This window comes from Pipistrellus hanaki, assembly GCF_964339955.1.
Source record: "Pipistrellus hanaki genome assembly, chromosome: 6".
NCBI lineage: Eukaryota > Metazoa > Chordata > Mammalia > Chiroptera > Vespertilionidae > Pipistrellus > Pipistrellus hanaki.
In genome coordinates this window covers 83,124,833-83,145,626 of record NC_140508.1, presented here as the reverse complement: position 1 = coordinate 83,145,626, position 20,794 = coordinate 83,124,833, and the positions used below count along the sequence as shown (strand labels likewise).

Below are 20,794 nucleotides of genomic sequence, written 5' to 3'. Positions count from 1 at the left end.
TTTAGAAGACAAGGTACAACCTCATTTAGTGACCACTTTATCTATTGTAGAGATTATCACCTATTAAAAAAAAGTTTATCTCCTCAACTGACTGGTGCTTTGGAATGACTCAGAGCCCTATATTCAAGGCCTGGATCAAAATAACCAGTGTCTTTCACTTTGAAAAACCCAATACAACAAATAAGATGAAATGGAGAAAATACATTTCAACAGTTCAAAGATATTGTATACAAGAGGTCATCAATCAAGAAGCTTGGCAACAAGTGGGGATATGGAAATAAAACGGTTGTTTTATCACTATGATATGATAGTAACAATGAAATACATAATACTTATGCTGTTGATACATAAGAAAAGGCCTCCTGGAAGTGGAGATGCCAGTTGAAGGTTTAGGGGAAAACAACCCTAAGAGAAAACACATAATGCAACAGAAGACTGGGAAATAATAGTCACTGGGTTTATACTGAGTTTAAGGTATTGGGATTATCTAGAGCAGCGGTTGCCAACCTTTTGGACCTTGTCCATGGACTACTGGTTGGCAACCGCTGATCTAGAGCTATCTAGCAGACAATGATAAGTGAAATGTAAAACTTAGTGGAAACAGCTTTTAAAAACCTTTTGATTTTAAAAATGATCAAACATGGAGTGGGGGGGGGGGTTGGAGAATATATAGAACACCACATACCATAACCCATATATAATAATATTATACTAAAATTTTCATTATTTTTAAAAATCTATTTTATTGATTCTTTACAGAGAGGAAGGGAGAGAGATAGAGAGCTAGAAACATCGATGAGAGAGAAACATCGACCAGCTGCCTCCTGCACACCCCCCACAGGGGATGTGCCCGCAACTAATGTACATGCCCTTGACCGGAATCGAATCTGGGACCTTTCATTCCGCAGACGAACACTCTACCACTGAGCCAAACCAGTTTCGGCAAAATTTTCATTATTTTGCTGAACTCTTTCCAAGTAAGTTGCAGCTATACCACCTCACCCCTAAATATTTCAGCAAACATCTCTATAAAAATAAGGATGTTCCCGTATTTAGCTATAAAAACAATTACCACATGTAACAAAATTAATAATTCCCGAATAGCATTCTATTATCTGGATCATATTACAAATTTCCCAATTAAATCCAAAATATATTTTATAAACTTGAATCTAATTAAGGACCATGTACTGCAAGTGGTTGTTTATGTCTCCAAGTCTTTCCTTCTAGAGAATTAGACAGACCTCACACTATCATTTTGTTTTCTTTAAGAGTCACTCAGTTGTATTACAGAGAGACTATTTTAAAACTTCATTTTAAAAAAAATATATATTTTTTATTGATTTTTGTACAGAGAGGAAGGGAGAGAGATAGAGAGCTAGAAACATCGATGAGAGAGAGTCATCGATCAGCTGCCTCTTGCACAACCCCTACTGAGGATATGCCCGCAACCAAGGTACATGCCCTTGACCGGTATCGAACCCAGGTCCCTTCAGTCCCCAAGCCGACGCTCTATCCATTGAGCCAAACCGGTTTTGGCTATTTTATTGATTTTTTTACAGAGAAGAAAGGAGAGGAACAGAGAGTTAGAAACATCGATGAAAGAGAAACATCGATCAGCTGCCTTCTGATCGATGTGCCCTACCGGGGATGTGCCCTACCGGGGATGTGCCCTCAAAGAAGGTACATGCCCTTGACCGGAATCGAACCTGGGACCTTTCAGTCGCAGGCTGACGTTCTATTCACTGAGCCAAACTGGTTTTGGCTAAAACTTCATATTTTAATCTTCACTATTTTTACCTTAAATAAAAAGCCCTACAGTTCTATAGAATTATTCCAAAGGCCAATTATTCAAACTCTAATACTTCCTATTATCTTCCAACTCCACTATTATAAACAAAGATTAGAAATATCAAATAAAAATTACATGTATCAAACTGTGCTGTAATAGTAGTATACTATATAACCAAAGTCAGCATATATGGTCAAATGATTTCTGATCAGGTTACCAAGACCATTCAATGGAGAAAGTGTTTTCAGCAAATGGTTTTGGAAAAACTGGATATTCACACCAAAGAATGAAGTTGGTCTCTTATACTACATACAAAAATAAACTCAAACTGTATCAAAAACCCAAATGTAAAAGCTAAAGTTATAAAACACTGTAAGAAAACATAAAGCAAAAGCTTCATAATGTTGGATATAGCAATGATTTCTTACATATGACCCAAAAATACAGACAAGAGAAAAATTAGGTAAACTGGACTACAAAATTTAGGACACAACCAACAGAGGGAAAAACCAACTCATGTACTGACAAATATTTGCAGAGAAAAATGTTGATAAGGAAATAACATCCAAAATATATAAAGAACCACAAACTCAACAACAACAAAATAACCCAATTAAAAAACAGGCAAAGGATGTAAATAGACATTTCTCCAAAGATACACAAGTGGTCAATGAACATCTGAACAAATATTCAACATTATCTATAATTAGGAAAATGTAAGCCAGAGCCATGAGATACCGCTCACACCTACTAGGATGGCTATCAATTAAAAAAAAAAAAGGAAAAAAAACATGCCGGAACCGGTTTGGTTCAGTGGATAGAGCTTCGGCCTGCGGACTGAAAGGTCCCGGGTTCGATTCCGGTCAAGGGCATGTACCTTGGTTGCAGACACATCCCCAATAGGGGGTGTGCAAGAGGCAGCTGATCGATGACTCTCTCTCATCGATGTTTCTAGCTCTCTCTCTCTCTCTCTCTTCCTCTCTGTGAAAAATCAATAAAATATATTAAAAATAAAGAAAAAGAAAAAACAAACAAAAAAAACAAACCCACACCAAAAACTACAAATAGTAAGTGTGCACGAGGATGTGGAGAAATTGAAACTCCTGTGCCTTGTTGGTTGGAATGTGAACACATACAGCTATTGTGGAAAACAGCATGGCAGGTCCTCAACAGTTAAAAAGAATTATCACAGGATCCAGCAATTTCACTTCTAGGAATATACCCAAAATAACTGAAAGCAGATATTCAAGCAAATACTTGTACACGATCATTTCATAGCAGCACAGAACTGCCAAAAAGTAGAAACAAGCTAAGTATCCATCAGTAGATGAACAAGGTGTGGTAGGTATATAAAATTAATTATATTTAGCCAATAAAGGAAATAAATTGATACATGTACAACATGGATGAACTTGAAAGACGCGCTAAGTGAAATAAGCTTGTCGCAAAAGGACAGATCCTGTATAGTTCCACTTACATGAGGTACCTAGACTAACCAACTCAGAAAATAGAATGGTGGTTACCAACAACTAGGGGGAAAAGGTCACATGAGGAAGAGTTATTGTTTAACAGTTTCAGTTTTGTAAGATGAAGAGAGTTCTGGAGATGAATGGTGTTGGTGATGGTTGTACAATTATAGGAAAGTACAACCACTCAACTGAACACTTAAAAATAGATAAGATGATACATTTTATGTTATTTCACTGCAATTAAAGATAATAAAAAGTCAAGGTCAACATGTAATAAGATGTCAGATCTAGAAGGAACATTAAAGATCCTCTATGACCAACTACCACTTTTACAGATGTGAAACGCAGGATCTCCCAACTCTTCGCTGGCATAAAAAGGCCTAGAAGCAGGAACCCAAGTCTATTACTCTCCAGATAGAACGTATACTCCCACAGGCTGATACTATTGGGTCAGCAACTCTCCCTGTACCAATGTCTCTGACACTACTGATGCCTTTTATTCCCCAATCAGTGTTTCAACAGAATTAAGAAAGACATGTAGGCCCAGCCAGCGTGGCTCAGTGGCTGAGTATCGACCCATGAACCAGGAGGTCACAGTTTGAGTCCCAGTCAGGGCACATGCCTGAATTGTTGGCTCAATCCCCAGTCTGAGGCATGCAGAAAGCAACCAATCGATTATTCTCTCTCATCATTCATGTTTCTATCTCTCTCCCCCTTCCTTTCTGAAATAAATAAAAATATATTTTTTAAAAATAAAGAGGAAAACATGTACACAATGAAATGATTTCTCTATGGCAGACTCAACTTACTCATTAGGTATAAATGTGACAATAAAATGTGCTTGAGTAAATAAAATGGAAAAGTGCTAGAAATGCGTGTAAGACAGGAAAGTAATCATCCACATATTCTCTAAAATCATATTCCCTTATAGTTAAAAAACACCTCAGAGTACACTGTAAAATGCACATTTAATTTTTAAATCTCAGAAATAAAGGTCACACGCTACAGCTTTTGGGAAGCTAATCTAATGAATCAAGGACAGTTTCTATGGTTTGAGGAGAATGTCAATGCATATTTCATAAATTTCTTACTATTATGATTGTATTCATGAGTCCCGATCTTTCAACACAAATTCCCCACATTATAATCCTTTGAGTCTCTTTGCTAAAAAAGACTCAAAACTCCATTTAAAGTCACACCGAACACCAGCAACAAACTCCAGTCTCAAGGTCTTTTGGTGAAGTCATCTTAGTAGTATTAACATGGCATGTATGTTTCAACAGGTCAGCCCTGACACAAAAGTGTACTTAACTGAAGACAAACTGAAATCCTATACAGCTACAATAGGTACCAGTCAAAATGGGTTAAAGAGATCCTCATAGAACTAAACCTGAGCAATGTTACTGCAGCCACTTGTAACATTGTTTCTATGGGGGAAATGCAATACAGTGAAGAAACCTAGAGGGACCCTGACATTTCCCCATCCCCACAATTACCAAAGAGAGGGAGATAGGGATTCAAAGTTTGTTTCTGGCAAGATGAACAAGTCTGTAGGCTCTGGGTGGAAGCAAAAGATCTGCACCCGAGCTAAGCTGGTAAAGTGTGTAATTCTTTTAGTGGAATATCAAGAGGCGAGTACAAGTGAGGGTATCTGTCATCAAAGCTCCCTGACGATGCTGTCAGAGGTCTGAATTACTGCCTTCAGGTGTAATAGGAGCCAATAGTTACAGAAGGAAAAGGCAAGCTCTCAGGTAAGAAACTAATCATTCCTGTTCTCTACTTCTAAAACTTACCCTGCACCACCACAAAGGACTGTGCTTAAGAACGGGCAGGACTTAGCAGTCAGACTTGAGAAAAGCATGCAAGGAAACTAACTATAGCAGAGATCGCTTCCCTCCAAACCAACCATCTTCAGTTCAAGACTAGCCAATCCCACACTTGAACAACAAACAAACAAACAAACAAACAACACAGAAGCCAGACTCTCAAAATTAATGTGTGGCAACACCAATAAGGATTTCAACCATGGAAGCAAAATTAGGCTATTAGACTCTTCCAGGGTACACACACACCCACCCACACACACACACACACACACGGCTGAGCCAGGAAAAGAATAAATACATTAGGGCCCAATAAGAGCATTAGGGCCAAGGAAGGGGGAAGACAGAAAGGAGCTAGTTATGACAAGAAATTTGTTTCAAAGAAAAAAATGAAAAGAGCAAAATTATATCTTTTGTTTTCTGACTGTGACCCCTGCACAGGCCCAGGGTTCCTTGACTGATTTTTTTCCTACATTTTCCTTTTAACCCCGTGTGTTCACACCCACAATTACATGGAGCAGTTCTGCTACTGTAGCTCTGCTCCTCTCTGCCACCACCTAGTCACTGATCCTTCCCCTTCCCTCAGCTTCTGAGGAGATCTTAGTTTTCTAAGTCACAAAAGCCATAGAGTACATGCATATAAATGGGTCTGGAACTCTACACACCAAACTACAAATAGTGGTTGCCCCAAAGCTGGGAAGGAAAAATGGGAATAGGAAGGAGAGAAAACTGTCATTTTTTTTTCTGAATCCTATGCCTCTGGATCATTGGAATTTTTCAACATAAGTACAAATCATATATTATTGGTGTAGAAGTTAAATAATACAAAGTTTTGCCTTGGCCAATGTGGCTCAACTGTGAGAGCATCGGCCTATGCTCTAAAGGGCTGTCACTGGTTTGATTCCTGGTCAAGAGTACACACCTGGGTTGCAGGTTTGATCCCCATACACATGGTGGCACACTCAGAAGGCAATCAATAAATGTGTCTCTCTTACATCAATGTTTCTCTCTCTTTCTCCATCTCTCCCCTTTGCTTCCTCCCTCCCCTCCACTCTCTCTGAAGAGCAATGGAAAAATATCCTTGGGTAAAGATTCATTGGAAAACAAAACAATACACCCAAAACCAAATTTTAAGTAAAATCACTATTAAAAATGTTTATTTCAAAATTCTAAACAACAAAACTTAAGTAGAAAATGAAATTTCCCTCCTAAATACACTTTTCAAAAGAAATTTCTGTTATTGCTAAATTGTCCTCCATAAGACTGCAGGGTTCTTCATCCCACAGAGAAGGGTAATACCTGTTTTCTCACACTCTCAACCTAGATATTTTGATACTTATTAATCTTTCCCAGTCTGAGAGACATTTTGGTGTACCAACTGAGTCTCTCAGCCAGGGCAGATTTAACTTTGATGTATCAAATTTATAAAGCTTTTCCTTATGGCTCTGGTTATGACATGCTTCAAAAGGACTTCACTATTTTGTAATTATAAAGATATTCACACAGGTTTTCTTGGGGAGATTTTTTTTTAAAAAAACAGGCAGTTTTCCCAGCACTATTTATGTAATAATCCATCTTATTTAAAATTATCCCTATAATTTTAAATGCAGTATTCTTTTTTTTTTGTTGTTTTTTTTTTTTTGTTTTTGTTTTTTAAATATATTTTTTTTATTGATTTTGTACAGAAAGGAAGGGAGAGAGATAGAGAGCTAGAAACATCGATGAGAGAGAGTCATCGATCAGCTGCCTCTTGCACACCCCCTACCGGGGATATGCCCGCAACCAAGGTACATGCCCTTGACCGGAATCGAACCCGGGACTTCTCAGTCCCCAAGCCGACGCTCTATCCATTGAGCCAAACCGGTTTCGGCAAAATGCAGTATTCTTCATATGCTAAGTTCCCATATATGCATAAGTCTACTTCTATAGTTCATTCTGTTCAATAGACTGTGACCAAGTTTTGAGACAAAATAGGTTATGAGCTAGTTAATGCTTTCACTAGGACCTGGAAACTTATTTCAGAATGTTATTCTAGAGAGATTCTTTTTTTTTTTTTTTTTTTTTTTGGTTGACCCCTGCACCCTGGTAGGAGCATCATTTAATGGATGACTTTTGTTGAGAGGGAGGATATGGTAAAAGTGACATTTTGAATGAGTGGACTTGACAATCTGGATCTCTGGTTGGCCTTCAGTGAGGAGAATCAGTAACCAAAGCCTGAGTCCCTGATCAGCTCTACCCTTCTCTCCCAGCGTCACCCAGAGAGCTTCCAGGGAGAGGCTGCAGGCATAATCGGCTCCACCAATGTTCCTGAGATTCTTTCCATCCTGCAAATGGGAACTAGCAAAGGTAAGCCTCGAAAGGGAGGGCTCAGTTCTTGTCCCTTCCCAGTGTGGCAGCTGGAAAAATTCTGCTCCCAGGACCCTCCTCCTCCTGCTCCCAGGACCCTCCTCTTCCTGTGTGTCCCCTGAAGATGGGTAAAGCGCTCCCTGCAGGAGAGGAAAGGGGTTTGTCACACTTTTCTTTCCCTGTGGTCTGCTGTGCGTGGCTGTCAGGTACACCCACAGGCAGTGAGGCATCCATCCCTGGACCTGAAGCTGTGCAGTGACCCCGGGCCCAAAGGTTCCGGAGGTAACTGCCCTCTGCTAAGTCTTGGTAGAGAGAGATTCTTTTAAGTACTTCCCTCCTCCCTCAAATATCAAGGTATTAATTTTAATAACTCAACACTATTGCTTAATTAGGCTTTGGAATCAAAGAGCTGACATTTTAACCCCGGGCTGAGATCTTACCATTTCCACTTCTGCTCCTCTTCTTTCTTCGGCTTCTTTTTCTTGCTATCTGGCTCAGGAACTTTTTTATCTTTATCTTTATCTTTACTCTTGGGCTTTTTCAATTTACCGTCCTACAAAGAAACATGGTGAGAACGCACTTTAAAAAAGGAAAGGACTAGCTGCTTTTCTAGAAGTAGTTTTTGGGGCCATTAGGAAGAACACTGGAATCATCAAACATTAGCACTGGAGACTTTCTTAGGTCCAACCCCTCCCACCCCCCCCAATAAAAATTCACTAGTACTTTTCCCTAGAGCAGTAATTTCCAAATCTCCCTGATATATAACTGCTCAAGAAAGAAGTTAAAAACATTCATTCTGTGGGGGAAGAGCCTGGGAAAGTGTATTTTTTAACCCCAGGAAGAAACGGGAAAGTGCTGCTTCTGAATAGAATAACCCCAGTGTTTATCCTCACTTAGTTTTAATCTACTGATCTTTAAACTTCTTCTAACACCACCAAATAATGAGCACATGAAGTTATTATGTGCTTAATATATTGGGTCGGCAGCTAAGTAATTGCGGGTTTCACACATATATGGCTTCAGTTGAATTTTTAGGTTTGCAGACGTAGTACAAATGTAAAACACATTTTGTTATTTGATAGTTGGCTATTCAGCTGTTAATCAGTAAAAAAAGTTTTTTGATCTGTTTTGTAGTCTTCGTTTGGCGTTCGTTGAAAAATGGAAAATCAAAAGGAACATTTTCGTCATATTTTGCTTTTTTATTTCCGCAAAGGGAAAAACGCATCGCAAGCTCATAAAAAGTTATGTGCCTTTTATGGTGACGAAGCCTTAAAAGAACGGCAGTGTCAAAATTGGTTTGCCAAATTTCGTTCTGGTGATTTTTCACTCAAAGATGAAAAACGCTCTGGTCGTCCAGTTGAAGTTGATGACGCCCTAATCAAAGCAATAATCAATTCGGACTGTCACAGTACAACACGTGAGATTGCAGAGAAGCTTCATGTATCACATACATGCATTGAAAATCACTTAAAACAACTTGGCTATGTTCAAAAACTCGATACATGGGTTCCTCACGAACTGAAAGAATCACAGTTAACCCAACGCATTAGCAGCTGCGATTTGCTAAAGAAACGTAATGAAAATGATCCATTTTTAAAACGACTGATAACTGGCGATGAAAAATGGGTTGTTTACAACAATATCAAGCGGAAAAGATCGTGGAGCAGGCCAGGTGAACCAACTCAAACAACATCAAAAGCTGATATTCATCAAAAGAAGGTTTTGCTATCAGTTTGGTGGGATTACAAAGGAATTGTCTACTTTGAACTCTTACCACCCAACCGAACGATCAATTCTGATGTCTACATTGAACAACTAACGAAATTAAACAATGCAGTTGAAGAAAAGCGGCCCGAATTGACAAATCGAAAAGGTGTTGTATTCCATCATGACAATGGAAGGCCACACACATCTTTGGTCACTCGGCAAAAATTAATGGAGCTTGGTTGGGATGTTTTGCCACATCCACCATATAGTCCTGACCTTGCACCATCTGATTACTTTTTGTTTCGATCTTTATAAAACTCCTTGAATGGTAAAAATTTCAATAATGATGATGATGTCAAATCGTACCTGATTCAGTTTTTTGCTAATAAAAACCAGAAGTTTTTTGAACGTGGGATTATGATGCTGCCTGAAAGATGGCAAAAGGTCATTGATCAAAATGGGCAATACATTACAGAATAAAGTTATTTAGTTCCATGAAAAAATTGTCTTTGATTTTCTTTAAAAAATCCGCAATTACTTAGTTGCCGACCCAATACAACTGGAAAGGAAATTTCTGATTGAGTCTAGTGGGGAACATTCATTGCTGCTGTTTGCATACACACAGTCACAAAATAGTAAGCAAGTATTCAGAAGGTCCTAAGATGATTACCACTTCTTATGGTGGCATTTCTTTATGGCTCTGACCCTAGATGACTATCACAGTGTCACAGAAAAAGATCATCAAACATAAACAAGGGCAATTCACCAATAAAGAAGATAAATATCAAAATACACACATCAGGCACATCTGAGCTGTTCAACATGTGGGGCTATCACTCAAGAGAACATTCTGGGGGGAAAAAATGTTCCTTTGTTCTACTATTTAAGGTAATTTAAGTCAACATGTTTTATATGTAGCTCTGAAAGGTGGTTTTGCACTATCTTAAAAGCAATTACAGAATGGCAGAGCTTGGAAGAGCTCTATAGGCAGTTTGGTTTGACCTTTTCCAGTTATTATCAAGGAAAGTCTGAAACAGATGTTTTGTTACTTCCTCAACATCATATCACTAATACTGGCCACGATGAAAGCCCAAGTTGACCAGAAAAATAAAAGAATGTGACTCATGGAGATGACTGGAATAGGTACTATTCCAGGGCTATGTGATAAAATGGAAATCAAGACAAACTCAGGACTGCTAAACAAATAACCTTTTGGGTAGAAGAAAAGAAAGATTACACAACATATATATTTGAAAATAGGAATATATAAATGTGTAAGTATGTTTGTGAGCAGAAAGTACTGGAAGGACCACATAATTCACAATGTTTATTTAGGCTCAAACACACCACGGGAAAGGGAAATGCTTCTCAGTGAAGACATTCTCTGAATAGTTTCTGAACAGCAGGCACATCTGAACAGGCAGGTCTCATCAGTGAACTACTGGCTACTGTATGTTTCAACCTTACAATGGGATAATCAGAGATTTCGGACCAATGCCCAGAAATGAAAAAAGCATAGCCAGCAAGTGGTTTCATAACCGATCTTGCCATTTGGGGTCCTTGCCACAATAGGACTGTATTACTTCAGTTTTTCAGCCTGAAATTGTTTTCTCCCTGTGTAGCGAGAGGGGTTGCTAAAAAAACAATTTTAAGAAGAAGAGAAGAGGGGGAGTCAATTGTTCTTTTGTCCAAATGGCCTCTAACAGTTATGATTAACCTCTTCTAAGCTCCAAGAAAGGTACTATTGTGCATAACATCAGCATTAAGGCGATATAGAAAGCATGGAGAGCTAAGTTTCACAATTCTCTATTGACTAGTCTGATGATCTACACTGGGGTGGGGAATGTCTGGCCTGCACTGTGTAAGGCCCGTGAAATCATTTGGTCTGGCACTGAAAAGGTATGATGGGTGAGTTAATTAAATGTTTGACCAAATATAGCAGGCTAATTTTTTAACTTGATAATTTTGTGTGGCAATCAATTGATATTATAAATATCCAAATGGCCCTTGATAGGAAAAAATATTCCCCACCTGATCTACACAAAAGTGGAGTGACTACCATAATCACTATTCAACACCTCTCTCTCAATTCCTTGAGTTGGCTCTAAACTTCAACTTCTGCCAAGAACAGATTGTCAGAAAAACTACAATTCCCTAAATCCAGGACCCAATCATCTCTCTATAATATTCTTAATATGAATTCATTAAGACACTTTTTCTCCCTTCTTGTGGGAAAAAAAAAGTCCCCCAAGAGGCTGGATAATACAGTAGCTACTGTGCTGGCTCTGGAATCATACTGCATGGGATTAAATCCCAGCTTTTCCACTTAGTAGTCGTCTGAACTTAGGTAAATTATTTGACTTCTCTATACTTCAGTTTCTGCATCTGTAAAATGGAGATAATAGTAGCAATATTTGTCTCTAAGGGTTTTTCTTAGGATTAAATGAAATATCTAAAATAAGAACAGTGTCTGACACATAGTAAGCACCTATTACATTTAACTTTAATTATCACTTTTATTCTTATTGCTATGATAGATTACACTCTGTAGATTCATTGACCCTCACTATCTCTATCTTTACTGGTGATGCTTCAAGCTATTGTCTTTACACTTGTGAATCCATTCTGCCCAAGACAATGGCTAACCTCACATACAAATGAGTGTGAAAACACACTCACCCCCTTCTTATAGGGGAGTGGAGGATTTAGACCCCTGTGAATTGCTGGCATGTTTTACTTGAATTACTTGCTAACAACTCTTTAGTATAAGAAATACAAAGTGTCAAAAGAAGGAACCATAACATGGTATGTTTAATCTACCACAAACATGAGTAGAACCCTTAGAAAAGTACTTGAACTGAGATTGTTAGGGGAGGTTTATAACTCAGGAGAAGAAGGAAGGATGAGCATTGGTGTTCCTGACACAGGGAATAGTAGATGCTACAGAAAGCTCCAAAGCACAAAAGAACTGTGAGAAAAAAAAATACAGGAGGTCATTGTGGCTGGAACAAAGCAAATTAGGGAGGAGGCACAAGATGAACAGAGGCACAAGACGCAGCAGCCAGAGTGGGTGGAGCTGTGGAAAAGAGCATGGATTCACCCTACGTCTAAGTGGCACCAATTAAAGGTCGCTAAATAGGAATGGTTACCAAAGTGAGAGACGAGCAAAAGCCTTGTTATATATAGGAAAGCACTAAGAAACTACTTAGGGAAAACTATTCTTGGTTGTAAGCAAATATAATTTCTTGTTTACACCTCCCTCTGTATGTATGATGAGGGCAGAGTTTCCCTAAAAGGGTCAGTTGGCACCATAGTTATGGACAGACACCCAGGCAGGCTAGGAGAGATCGTCACACCAACAGTGCACAGTCACTGTACACATAAGAGTTTTTCCTCTACAGACCAATTAAATCCCTAAGACCCATTTGCCTTCAAAAGTTGTTTTATGTAAAACTCCCTATTCCAAACTCAAGCCCCAAAGGGCCTAAGTCTCTTTACTAACCTCTTCTTCCTCTAGTTTTCGTTTCTTCTCTTTCTTGATATCTTCTGTTTTAATTTTCTTAGGTTTAAAATCAGCACTAGAAAGGGGAACATGAATATGCATTAACACAACTGTAACTCAATAGTTCTCACCAACAGGATTAAGACCTCTTAAGAGGCTTCCAAGGTAGGAGTGTTTGCTATTATTCTAGGCTGAGCATTCTTATCAAGAATGGGACAGAGAAAGAAGGCCAGACCACAGCCCAATCATTACAGCCCTAGACAGAACAAAACAACCGTATAATACACGCAGGTCTGGGAGGGAAATGGAATGGAGGGACAGCATAAATGACACCATTAGAAGATGGAAATCTGGGAACCAAAAGTGCAACAATGACTGCCACAAAGTAATGACTGGCTCGAAATGACAGGAAAGAAATTCTGCATGAATCCTGAATGAACACAAATGAGTTCACTAAATATTTCCCTCCTCTCTTCCCACCTACTTTCTCCCTTAAATCCTTTGTAGATTCCTGAAACATAATAAGCTATACAAGATTGAAAATAATGAACAGAATTTAACATCATTGATGGAATCTGAGAAAGAATCACTGTAAGTCTCAAATACCTGTATTAATTCAGAGCAAAATCCTATACACTGAAACATCATTTAGACTGTATTGGCAGGCACAGATCCCAGGAGGAATTGGTTTACCAGTGAAAACTTATCTGTTATAAATGATGATAAGCCTAATTTAAATTAAATATTCTTCATGGATTCTATTTTATTTGCACTGCCTTTTTAATAAGAAAAATAGAAATATATATTCTCCATTTAAGCCTCAGCAAATGGAGAATATATATATATTTGCTCAGCAAACGCTACTTCTCCTAATTCAAACACCCAATAAATCCATTAATCACAAATTCCAAATGAGTAAAAGTCCATTAATGCAGTTTTTCTGTGTAAAACTGTGTACTGCAGAGACACACATCACATTTATCCTTTAAACAACTCCTATTTTGTTTAAAAAAAAAAAAAAGTATTGAGATATACTCACTCATCCTCATCTCGAGGTCTCTTCAATGGCTTCATATCTTCTTTAGGAGGAGCAAAATAGCCATCATCTTCAGGTTCATCTTTAATTCGTGGTGGACTAAAGAGAGAAAAAATTGTTAATGAGTGTTGGAACATGCAAAGCAGGGATAAATTACTACACTGAAAAGCAGCTAATATAAGAACAACATACAATTCTATCTATTATAAAGGCTTTCCATGAGCACTTTTCTCACTTCACAACCCTGTGAAGTAGATAGTATTGTCTTCACTTTACAGATCAACAGGCACATCAAGATCTGGATCAGGACTTCTTACTCTAAGTCAAGTCTTTGTCTCCCCTACATCTTAGCTGCCTTTGACAGCATGACCCAAACTACAACAGGAACAAACTTAAACTGAATTGTTTCCTTACTTCACATGAAGGATAGACTATGTATCTGACTCCAGGAATGATTTGAACTGATTATTCTAGTGCTCCAAAACCTAAAATATCATTTTTATAAAGAAAGGAAGAAAATTTTATTTCCCAAACTTTGTACCTTAAAGGTCTAAGGCAGGGGTCGGCAACCTTTAAGACATAAAGAGCCACTTGGACCCGTTTTCGAAGGAAAAAAACAACCTCGGAGCCGCAAAACCATTGCGACATAAGTGATACAGCTCCCCGCCCCATCCTGCTATCTGCCCTGCTAGTGTCGGACCTGCTGGGGGCCACAGCAAAGGTTCAAAAGAGCCGCATGCGGCTCCGGAGCCGCAGGTTGCCGACCCCTGGTCTAAGGGAAATAACCCTAGTTACATAGGAAAACGACCAAGATGACATCACAGCAAAAGAAGGGCTCCTGCTAAATGAGAAGACCAGGACAAATTCTATTCATTCTAAGACACGTTTAGACATTGTTCAATGTCCTCCTTAGGTTTATTTACTTGACATACAGAAGAGTGCCTTGCCTTATCCTTATTAAGATTTTGTATTTTGAATATAAAAAGATAATTCTGTTAGACAACTATATTGAACCAAAAAGCAAAAGGAAAAAGAGAGAAAGCCATGAAACTAACCATCACCACAGCCTTGGGATGTTCCATGACTTAACACATCTGATCAGAACCTCATTGCTTACAGCCAGAAGCACTTACAGAGCTAACTAACTCGGAACAGGCAATGATCTCTGGACACAAAGCTTTATCTCTAAGACACCCAAGGGATAAGCTTACACAGACTCAGCTGCAAAGAAAGTCAGGATACTCACAGGGTTGTTTTTTTTTTTTTTTAAATATATTTTTATTGATTTTGTACAGAGAAGAAGGGAGAGAGATAGAGAGTTAGAAACATTGATGAGAGAGTGTCATCGATCAGCTGCCTCTTGCACACCCCCTACTGGAGATATGCCCGCAACCAAGGTACATGCCCTTGACCGGAATCAAACCCGGGACCTTTCAGTCCCCAAGCCGACCCTCTATCCATTGAGCCAAACCGGTCTCGGCCTCACAGGGTTTTTTAAGAGTAGATAATGCCACCTCCATATCACCTCATCCACCCCCCCACCCCTCGCCCTCCCCAAGCATACTGGATCGCCTTGCTTGCAAAAGAATCTGAATGTTTAAAGCAATTAGCTTTCCTTGCTTATTTCTGCACACTCCCCAAATGCCAGCCTTTAAAGCTGTTCCCCTAAACTACAAAAGAGACTAACATAGATCCAAGAGTCCAAAATCTCCACAAGCTTTGTGCCAGAAAGAAAGAAACACTGCCATTTACCCAGCCAGTAAATGCTAGATCCTAGTATCGTCACAGGTGAAGTTAAAAACAATTTCTCAGAAAACTGGGTTCCATCCAGTGATTCTCTGCAGATACATATGCAAGCAAATAAGCAATCCAGCAAAATGAATGCAGAGCCCACTGCCTGGAAAGGTGTGTTCCTAACCTTCTACCCCAGAAAGTCTGAAACTGAACCCAAGTTTCAAAGAAGCCATTATTTTTTTTAGTACGTATTAGTTTAATAAAACTACTCCAAGTCCAAAGAGTCCATTATTTTCTCAGTACGTATTAGTTCAATAAAAATCCACTCAGTCAGTTTCTTGGCAGAAAATAGCCTCCCTGTGCTCAGTCACTTTATCTAAGAAATCAGAATGCCCAGGGTAGCTTATAGTGAATTTTATTATTCAGCATTCCTAGAACAATTACAAAACATGCCTGAAGAGGGCTCCTGCTGCTCCTAGTCTAAGGGACCTGGAGGACATGCCAGTTTTCAAAAAATGTTCTCAAACGAAATTGAAAGTTCGAAGTTTCAAGGAAGCAAAACTCTCAGAACACTTTGTCCAAGTCAATAACGTTTACTTCCAACAACTAGTAAATCTATTCTGATGTTTTATGGAGGCAAATAAGAAAATATATGACCATAAATTTGTAGTTTTTTGAAACTAGAAGGGATTCTTAGACTTATTTTAAAAAGGTGAGGCTGATGAGGAAAACAGAATCATAACAAAAACAGGACAAGAAAAGTGACTATGCAGACTGTGTTTCTATTACTCACACTGTATCTCTACTCAAATCTATACCCATTCCTAGAATGTAGGTCAAAAAGGCATCTATATATGAGCCTCAGAATACTACTACTATTAATTACTACTGACTAAGTATGGCGTTTCTTTTGGGGTGTTGAAAAGGTTCAGAAATCAGATTGTGCAATAGTGGGGAAGACGTACGCTAAATAAATATACTAAATATACTAAATATACTAAATATTTAAACATACTAGAATATACTAAATATACTAAAAGAATATACTAAAACCCAATAAACTATGCACTTTAAAAGGGTAAATTTTATGGTATGTAAATTATATCACAATTTAAAAAAAAAAAAAATTCTTCCTGTCAACCTTCTCCACTCAAAATAACTTCTGGAAAATATCCTGGTCAGACTCACTAAAGGGTACTCTGGAAATGCTCAGAGAACTTAGGGTCAAGTCCTCTCACTGCCAACTTCCTGGGAAACCTGGAGATGGCCAGGTCAGTGAGTGTCAGGTACAGACACACTTGGGCAGCAGACACACTTGGGCAGCAGACACACGGGCAGCCGGCCTGCGGGGCACCCACAGGAAGCAGAGGACTCTTACCTTGAGAAGCCATTTTCCTTCTCCTTCTTTACTTTTGCATCCCCAGAAGCTCTAACCTGAAAAGTCAAACAATGTAACTTATTAGTACCGTGAAAGCTACATTTGGCTCAAATAAATAAGCCTCTCTCTTTATTAGAGAGCATCTGACTTCAACCCTTGGGGTACCCTGATCACAGACGGACTCTTCTTGGTGACCAGGTGAACTGAAGGTCTTCATATTTTTCTAATACTCATTTTATACAATTCTTCAAGATAAACCGCCCAATACACTGAGAAAAGTTTCAGTGCAAAATAATAACTTTTTACCTTTAAATTATGGCACGTCCCCCTCCCTCAGTAAATATACTCCACCTCTCAAGGATTTGCCCTTCACAGTGCAGAGAGGAAATAAAAAACAAACAAAACAAAACGAGCCTGGCCTGTGTGGCTCAGTGGTTGAACGTTGACCTATGAACTAGGAGGCCATGGTTTGGTTTCTGGTCAGAGCACATGCCCGGGTTGCAGGCTTCAACTTCAGTCGGGGATATGTGGGAGGCAGCCAATCAATGATTCTTTCTCATCATTGATGTTTCTCTCTCTCTTTTCCTCTCCCTTCCTCTCTGAAATAAAATATATATATATATTTAAAATAGTCTATTTCCTGCTTTCTCTGGTTTGGAAAAGTGTATTCACATTCCCCTTCTTCAAATTCCCACTTTCTAGACTTGTCAGAGGGGTATTTCAAAAATCTCTCTCTCTCTCTCTCTCTCTCTCTCTCTCTCTCTCTCTCTCTCTCACACACACACACACACACACACACACACGCAAATATGCATACAAGTATCTCTGGAAGAATACAAAAAAAAAATAAATAAATAAAAAAATAGTTGGCATTGTGGCTGCCTCCAGAAAGGGAAAGATAGAGCCAGGGATAGAAAGGAGGTGTATTTTTCACTATATTCCCTATTTCACATTGTCTGAATTTACCAAATGAAAACGTTACTTTTCCAAAACCTAAAATTAAAACAATTTTTAAAAAGTCTATGCACAGCAGTACTCATCTGCGGCCAGCGGAGGCCATCTGCTTCCAGACAGCTATACTGGGTCTGCTAGAACCAAAGGTCAGCAAAGCACCAGCATCACCAATTTTCACTCAAGAAGAACTTCCATTCAACAGAGGACCAAGAGAGCATTAAGCCCTCCCCCCAAAACAGTATTAATTTTCCCCATGAAGGAAAACTGACAGCTCCAGAACTTTACATCTTAAATGTATCCACTTGCCATATAAAATAATGACCTGAATAGATATGCTGTACAGTGGCAATATACCTTGTTTTCAAGTGGAAGATTATGGTTTACTCTAAAGTCTCCTGACTGAGACCTTTTCACTCAAAGGCAAGGGATCTTTCTGTGCAATGAAGGTGCTTTCATTATCTGTTTAAAAAGTAAACAAAATGAAAAGAACATCCCATCTCTGCCTCCCCCACTGGAAAATTCTGTACCTTTTCCTCCTTTCGTTTTTCCTTGTCTCTGTCTTTATGTTTGTCTTTATGCTTTTCTGAACTTCCATCTTTGTGCTTGTTTTTTTCCTTATCTTTGTGTTTCTTTTCAGAATCTTTATGTTCACTGTGAAAAATAAGACACAAATGGTTAGCCCAGAATAGGGACCAGAGGGTTCATTTCACAAGATAAACTCACAAGATAACTTAAGATCACATGAACCATGGAAACTTACAATGGTTTAAGTAAACAGTCCTGACAGAAGGTTCAAGTAGATGCCTTTGTCTACACGGGAATTTATTTTGATGTTTTTATTTTTTCAAAGGCACAAAGGGACCAAATGGAGAAACATAGTCATTCTAAACAAACCAGGACATTTTTTTTTTTTAACCAGTGACTAAAAATATACAGCAAGCTCCTTTGTACTTCTACAATATTCTACCAGCAAAAAAATCTATAATGAAAACTTCAACTTGAGCATTCACATCTGATGTGAGGAATAAAGACAATTCACCAAAAATGCATTTGGTAGCTCTGAGCCAGATTTAAGATATACACATACCAGATATGTAGCCAAGCCAGGGCTTTGTGCAGCGAGCAGTCCAACACAACAGATGTTTCCTGCTGGTTTTTACTAGAAAAAGTTAGCTACTAATAGATAGAGCTGCTTGGTCCATTCTTTACAATAAGAAAAGATCCATCTAAAAGCAAGGCATGTAAAACGTTTAAAAGCTTTAAAAAGGGCCAGTAAACACACTGGCAACAGTGTAAAAAGGAAAACAAAATACGACATTACAAAGCAAGAGCCACTATAATGTCCACACCCTGACATCTAGCTCCTGGAAATTTCTCTTTAGAAAATAACATTACAAAAAGATGTTTATTTTGATGCTTCCCATAACAAGAAGCATATAAAAATAAACAAGCCACCAAAAAACTAGATACAACCTTAGTGAGTAATAACAGAAAACACTGTGATATATCAAATTAGGTAGCTAATATGCTATAATATATGAGTTCTACAAATATACATGGGCAATGTTTATGACATAAATGAAAAAAAGGAATACAGTAATCCCTTGGTAACTTAGGGCGACTGGTTCCAGGAACACCACTTCTTTTAGGCACAGATACCAATTCCTGCAGATGCTCAAGTCCCTCATATAAAAGGTATGGGGGGGGAAAGGTATAGAAAAATACATACATATGCATATAAAATGATTGCAACAACATAAACATGCATGTGGACAAAGACAGCCGGGCAATAAGCAAAAATCACATGCTGTAGTTTAAGGTGGCAGAACACTGGATGACTTGTTTTCTTCAGTATACTGGGCAGATGATTTAGGATCCTTGCTTACATCACCAATATATCCCACAAGTTAACAAAAGGAAGTTTGAATTCCAGTGCTATGAATTGGTGGGGTGCATCCCACACACAGAACAGCTGACAAGGACAATCAGGCCTATGGGCACCTTGCCTTTCCCACCACAGACTGCATTTCCCATCTGTCACATTTCACACTCTCAGCCCCCCCAAAAACAGATTTTACCAGCAATGGGCTCATCAGGTTATGTTCACGCCATGAAGTTTATCCTAAAGCGATTCAGCCAGCTTATTAGCTACACTGAAGGCCAAAAATGAATAAACAAACGATAGCATCTAGTGAGGTGAGAGCCACAGAGCCTGGGTCAAGAGAGCATCTGCTGTCACATACCTTTCTGTACACAAAACGAGCCCCAAATGGATATAGGGGGTCGAGTAATAAGCAGAAACTATGAAATCTAGCTTAATAGAAACATACAACTGTAGGATAGAGAAGATCTAGGAAATTTTGGGGGGGGGGGGGAGGGGAGACACACACGCCCATTTTACCTTGTTTATATACTATGCCCTCATTAGGTTATTTAGAGGTGCCACACATCGAAATAACAAGTTTCCACATGAGCAAACTTTTCTTTTGAACTCATGACAACTGAGCCTAGTTTCTGTGTGCCTAGACTCTAGAGGTACATGGCAACCAAGCTTTCCCACCATGCTTTTGATTCTCAGCATCATTGTGATGTCACTCTCTACGCACTGTGCTCTCATATCTGTTTTTACCAAAGTGCAATGTTTTATAAAAAAATTTATTCTTTACTCCGTACAAAAATAGCTCTCAATTGCATAACACTCCAGTTTTAGAATGACGGGTAAAATTGCGAAGTTACAAAATAGCAACTGATCCACTTCAGGAGCTTACACATGATTTTGATATTACCAGCAAAATGTATGATAATTATCACTATTCTATACTACAGGCATTGTAGTTTTAGTTGTTTTGTTTTGTTTTGTTTTTACATTAACTTAGGAAATATTTATGGCCATCTACACAAGTTTTTGCCTAAAAGCAAAGAATATGCAACAATTACATCCATGATATTACTGGATGAATATACTTCCCCTCACAAAGTAAAAAACTCTAAGCAAGCAGCGTATTTGACATGTTCACATACACTGTTTCATTCGATCCTCACACACATGGTTT

General features: G+C 38.6%; 2 protein-coding genes across 2 annotated transcripts in view; one reads left to right on the top strand and one right to left on the bottom strand.

The window, feature by feature from the left end:
• ZHX3 (zinc fingers and homeoboxes 3) overlaps nt 1-20,794 on the top strand; it is a 280,813-nt gene that overhangs the window by 181,974 nt on the left and 78,045 nt on the right. The window lies entirely within an intron of this gene.
• TOP1 (DNA topoisomerase I) overlaps nt 1-20,794 on the bottom strand; it is an 83,455-nt gene that overhangs the window by 22,323 nt on the left and 40,338 nt on the right. The window contains exons 4-8 of the mRNA XM_084887553.1: nt 18,269-18,392; nt 16,788-16,843; nt 13,679-13,774; nt 12,640-12,715; nt 7,871-7,983 (exon numbers count right to left, since the gene is read on the bottom strand). Of these exons, the coding sequence (XP_084743679.1) occupies nt 7,871-7,983; nt 12,640-12,715; nt 13,679-13,774; nt 16,788-16,843; nt 18,269-18,392 (465 nt within the window). The remainder of the gene's footprint in view (nt 1-7,870; nt 7,984-12,639; nt 12,716-13,678; nt 13,775-16,787; nt 16,844-18,268; nt 18,393-20,794) is intronic.